This window comes from Cupressus sempervirens, chromosome 4 (genome assembly GCF_028749045.1).
Source record: "Cupressus sempervirens isolate cs-2001-9-10 chromosome 4, ASM2874904v1, whole genome shotgun sequence".
NCBI lineage: Eukaryota > Viridiplantae > Streptophyta > Pinopsida > Cupressales > Cupressaceae > Cupressus > Cupressus sempervirens.
The window spans coordinates 320,309,175-320,314,694 of record NC_143121.1 but is presented as its reverse complement, the minus strand read 5'-3'; the positions used below and the strand labels follow the sequence as shown (position 1 = coordinate 320,314,694).

At 39.7% G+C, this 5,520-nt stretch overlaps 1 protein-coding gene across 1 annotated transcript; it reads left to right on the top strand.

Moving 5' to 3' along the window:
- Positions 1-753: 753 nt before the first annotated feature.
- Positions 754-4,813, top strand: LOC149561322 (uncharacterized). The gene is made up of 2 exons (XM_089825089.1): positions 754-1,135; positions 1,233-4,813. The coding sequence occupies exons 1-2, from the start codon at positions 1,115-1,117 to the stop codon at positions 4,230-4,232; spliced, it is 3,021 nt and encodes a 1,006-aa protein (XP_089681215.1). The 5' UTR covers positions 754-1,114; the 3' UTR covers positions 4,233-4,813.
- Positions 4,814-5,520: the final 707 nt, after the last annotated feature.

The following is a 5,520-nucleotide window of genomic DNA, read 5'->3' as shown; positions in this document are numbered from 1 at the left end:
GTTCAAAAAATTTACTTACTTATAGATTGTTTTTTATTTGAAAATTTTGGATTTTTAGTTTGGTTTTGTTAAGTGACAAAGAATGGTGGAGGCCTCGCCGTATGACAAGTCCACCATACGAAGGACGTGAGGTCTCCGTAAGGTGAAAGCCTGCACCACGTGGAGTATGGGTTCCACTTTACTAAGATCATCAGACGTCAGCTTTGGTGTCTCTTGTGAGTCTGGTATTTTCATTACTGACACTGTATTTCTTCAAATTCAGAAGGTTAATGACCTAACAAAGACACAAGACAACAGAGATTTGAACCTTGACAATTACCTCACCAACAAAGTGTTTCTACCATGACATTAAACATTTGAAGACATTCATATTTATTGACAATGTCATAGTCCGTTATTGCTTCCCAGGTAAAATAAAACTAAAATAGAAAAAAACAGCAGCATAAACCAAACTAAACTTCAAGTACTCATCGATTTCACATCCTCCTCCCTTTCATGACTTCTATAACTTACACGCTCAAAAAGTCATAGGTGCATCCAAGCAAGGGAATACTATTCATGCTTGATTAAATTGGACTCTAAGATACATTATTGAGAAAAGGAAAAATATAAAATCTCAAAACCCCACGCAACTGTCAATTGCTTGGATAATAACAGGATGGATGTATTGGAATCTAATTGCAGAAGAACGTTTGTTTCATCTGCATCTATCAATCTGATCAGCATATAATCCAAAATACAACCTAACACAAGTAAAGATTGAAAAGTCAGTAGGAATATATCAACATTCAAAATCTTAATTGATTGCCATAGCTTTGTAATGCTTGCCATACTCTATTTGATGCTGATGTCTCTGCTTCTTGACTCAGCAAGAATGGAAACTGAAGGTTCTGAGTTTGGTTTAAACATTTATGCCACTTCCTTTTTCCCAATTGTTGAACGGAATGAATGGATGAGGGCTTCAGCATACTGGGTGCCTGAAGCACAACTTGATTGAACCTTTTTTCATGGTTAGAGACCAAGATGGAAGCCATGGCAAGTACTGGATGGTGATGATGATACTGACCCAGAAATTATTTCGGTAGCTCATTCATGAACCGCATGAAAGTGCTCGATGCATTGGTTATCCCAAAAGGCATGACTAATCACTCATACATTCCTTCCTTTGTCTTGAAGGCAGTATTCCATTCATCTCCTTCTCTGATCTGAATCTGATGATATCCACTCTTCAGATGGAAAGCCATGGCAAGTACTGGATGGTGATGGCGATAGTGATGATGATACTCATGACAATAAATGCTTTGGTCGTTAGTAGGACTTCTCTTCACGGGGATGCAAAGTGGTTATTGCAGGTAAAACTTGACTTTGAGGATCCTCTTAGGGTTATGGATAACTGGTCTAATGAAACAAGCATATGTGAATGGAATGGGATACTTTGCTGTCCTGACGGAGTTAGAGTAATTGGTTTGAATTTATCTAGTTCAAGCTTGTATGGGAAGATATCCCCTGCAATATCTAACCTTCAGTATCTTCAGACCCTAGATCTCTCAGCTAATTATCTCCATGGTGCTATCCCTTCTTCCGTTGGAAATCTCTCCACTTTATCTTTACTATTGTTGTATTCTAATGAGCTTTCTGGACCCATTCCTAAAGAAATTGGACTTCTGAAGAAGTTAGAGGTTTTGAAAGCAGGTGAGAACATGTTCTCTGGTAGTATTCCAGAGGAGATATCACAATGTAAAGAGCTTAGAATATTAGGGTTTGCTTCATGCGTTCTAGATGGATCCATACCTCCAAAACTTGGGCAGCTTTCACACCTGAGGGTCCTGAATTTGCAGGAGAATTTCTTCAGTGGCTTCATGCCCGCCGAGATAGAAAATTGCAAGTACCTTGAGATATTTTCAGCAGCAAGGAACCATCTAGAAGGGCCAATACCATCTGCATTGAGCAATTTGACAATGTTAGAGACATTGAATTTAGCTAATAATAGTCTGTCTGGACACATCCCTCCTGAGCTTGGAAGGCTTAAGAAACTGAATTATTTGAATCTTCTTGGAAATCACTTGGATGGGGATATTCCTAGGGAATTCAGCCAGCTTTTCAAGTTGGAGACTCTAGATTTATCAAGAAATAGGCTTTCCGGAATCATTCCTGAGCTATTGAACAAACTTGAAAATATTCAGTTCTTGGTTTTGTCTGAAAATTCTTTTATGGGTCCAATTCCCAATAATCTATGTTCCAGAAGCATGTCAGTGCGACATCTTTCTCTTGGTGGAAATAATCTTTCAGGGCCCATTCCTGAGGGGTTAATCTATTGTTCAAATCTACAGCAGCTGGATCTCTCCAACAATGCATTGAATGGATCAATTCCGAGAAATCTAGATAGTCTTTGGAATCTGAATGATCTTCTCTTGCATAACAACAGTTTGACGGGATCCATCCCTCCTGCAATTGGGAACCTTACTAACCTAGAAACTCTTTCCTTGTACCATAATCAATTTACTGGTACGATTCCCCCCGAACTAGGTAAATTGAAAAATCTACGCTTGCTTTTTCTTTATGAAAATTTGTTGTCTGATAACATCCCGATGGAATTGGGTAACTGTTCTAGCTTAACGGAGATCGATTTCTTTGGAAACCAGTTTAGGGGAAGCATCCCAATCACTCTTGGAAGGCTAAAATATCTGAATTTCCTTGATTTGAGACAAAATGACCTAGATGGTGAAATTCCTCCGACCTTGGGACACTGCAATAGCCTTGAAGTGATAGATTTGGCCGATAATAATCTTTCTGGAACAATACCAGCAACGTTTGGATTCCTTGAAAATTTGCAAATGCTTGTCCTGTACAATAATTCCCTCGAAGGACCTGTCCCTAGAGACTTCATGCATCTGAGAAACCTTACCAGGGTGAATCTCTCCAGTAACAAGTTGAACGGAAGCATCGTTCCTCTGTGCGCCTCAAGGTTTCTTATCACATTGGATTTGACAAATAATAGCTTCATGGGGCAAATCCCCTCCCAGCTAGGCAGATCAAGAGGATTGCATCGCCTCCGATTGGGTAGGAATTTCTTAAATGGTAGAATCCTTAGACAGATCGGTCAGATGAGAGACCTTCGTCTTTTGGATTTATCTTGGAATAAGCTCGAAGGTGAGCTACCTGTAGAGCTTGCTAAATGCAAAGGGCTAGATCATCTGGACCTCAATAATAACCATTTTTCTGGACCTATTCCTGCATGGCTTGGCGATTTTGATAGGCTTGGAGAGCTAAAGTTGTCCTACAATGAATTTCATGGACCAATTCCATCTGAGCTTGAGAATTGTAAAAATTTACTCATTCTTCATCTTGACAATAATAGGCTTTCTGGCAAGATACCTATGCAGCTTGGCAACCTTCAGTCCTTAAATGTTCTCTACTTGCACATGAATAATCTCTCTGGATCAATCCCCTATTCTATTGGAAAGTGCAACCAGCTCTATGATTTGAGGCTCTCACACAATTCTTTGACGGGCTCAATCCCAACGGAGCTTAGTAGACTTACAAATTTACAAGTGATGCTAGACTTGAGCTCTAATTTTTTATCAGGAAGCATTCCTCCTCTCGGGAACTTGATGTTGCTTGAGGTTCTGGATCTGTCCAGTAATTGGCTTAGCGGCCAAGTCCCTTATGAAATTGTTGAGCTGAAGAGCTTGAATGAGTTGAATCTTTCCGACAATTTTCTTCAGGGGCAATTACCTTCAAGTGCTTCAAAATGGCCTCGGACTTCTTTTCTACAGAATCCAGGGCTCCATGGACGGCCATTGGATTCATGTTCAGGGGTTTGTTCAGGAATTTCAACATCTACCAAGAATCAACCGACGAATGGAGCAGTCGTTGGCATCTCAATTGCAATTGTGTTTAGCTTCGTCCTTCTTGGGGGAATTGCATATTGGGTTTTGATGAGAATTCGTGCTCTTTGGGATAAACCTAATTCAAATTCTTCATCTGGTTCAGGTGACAGGGCTAAGGGTTCTACTTCTGAATTGAGCAAAGAGGCATACAAGTGGACAATCGGAGGCATAGCTGAAGCGAAGGCTAGAGATGAGGTCGGGGTTAAGATTGCGTCCGCTGCTTGCCATGATTTACCTGACAGAATATGCGTATGCCATCAAAAGGGCTTCTCCGAAGAAAGACACATGCAAAAGGAAAATTATGGTGAAGGAATCGGAAACTGGTTAGATGGTTCCATATAAAGTGTTTCCTCCAAGGAATGGCCATTGTCAGACGGGTATGATGATTCTGTTTAGTCGCTCTCTGCTTGTGCTGGGAATGATTTTTCGAGGTCTAAATCTGTTTCACTCGGACTGGCATAGAAGATCGACTGATTTATACCCTAATTCTCTGTGGATGTATTCCACTTCCAGGCATTACAGTTAAATCAGTTAAAGCTACACTTGATTTTTTTCGGGCCTCATTGTCAAAAGGAAATACCATTGCTTATCTGTAACTTCTCCCGTTTATCTGCCCCCGAGTACCAATTATGTCAAATTGTTGGAAAATTGATCCATTCCAATGCATGATGGAGAGAACGAGACAACCTGATATCATATATTTGCTATTGTTATAATCGAGTGCCCTGACATTTTTCACGAACAGGTCCTCCTCCTCCAATACAAAATTCTAGCAGGCGCTGCCGAGTGATCAGATACCACATGGCTCGGGAAAACTTCTCATACCCAAATTAGTGAGCTTTCATGACAGAATTTCCAATGTATAGCGAGGCTGAATAATGTATCGTTTCCAAATAAAAGTAAGAAACATAATTTATTCTTTATTTTTCGTCCCGGAGAGGCGTTTTCTCAATTGTGAAACAATTAATTACACAGATCGTGAATGGTATGTTATGTTATATTATAATTATGTAGAGTTAGGCAGGGGTCTTATGAGGGGGGGCTACAGGGCTATTTTTCAGGTAGAGGAGGTCCCATAAGAAATTTTTTGAGGTTTAATTAGAATCTTTTCCTTCATAATAGGAGCCCCACTTTTTAAGGAAGCGGATGAAAATGGGGTGGGGCTAGAAATAGCCCCACCAGCGTATGGAAAAATCTAGCCATTTGTCAAAACTGAAACTTTAAAACTTAAAAAGTCTTTTATCATAAAATAAATTTTAGAAAGTTTTTCCTTAAATTTGGGTGCTGAAAACTCAAATTACAAAATTCATAGGACCGTTCAGCTTACAAATTTCCTAAAAAATCTTAGTCGGTGCAGCTTTATTTTTAAGGAAGCTGGCTTCCATGGGACCCCAGCCTTACTTAGCAGAAAACCAAATTTCAGATCACATCTCTGACAAAATTAACCATAAAAGTTACAGTAAACTGTGCAGCGTATATGTGCTTGTGCTGAAAGATAGTAATGTAGGATGGAATACCAGTAGTGTAGGATGGAATACCATTTTACCTTTCATCTCAATAGAAAGTACTCATTTTCAATGGTTTGGGGGAACAGAGAATCTAATTGTTATAGAGGTTCTTATATCACTGG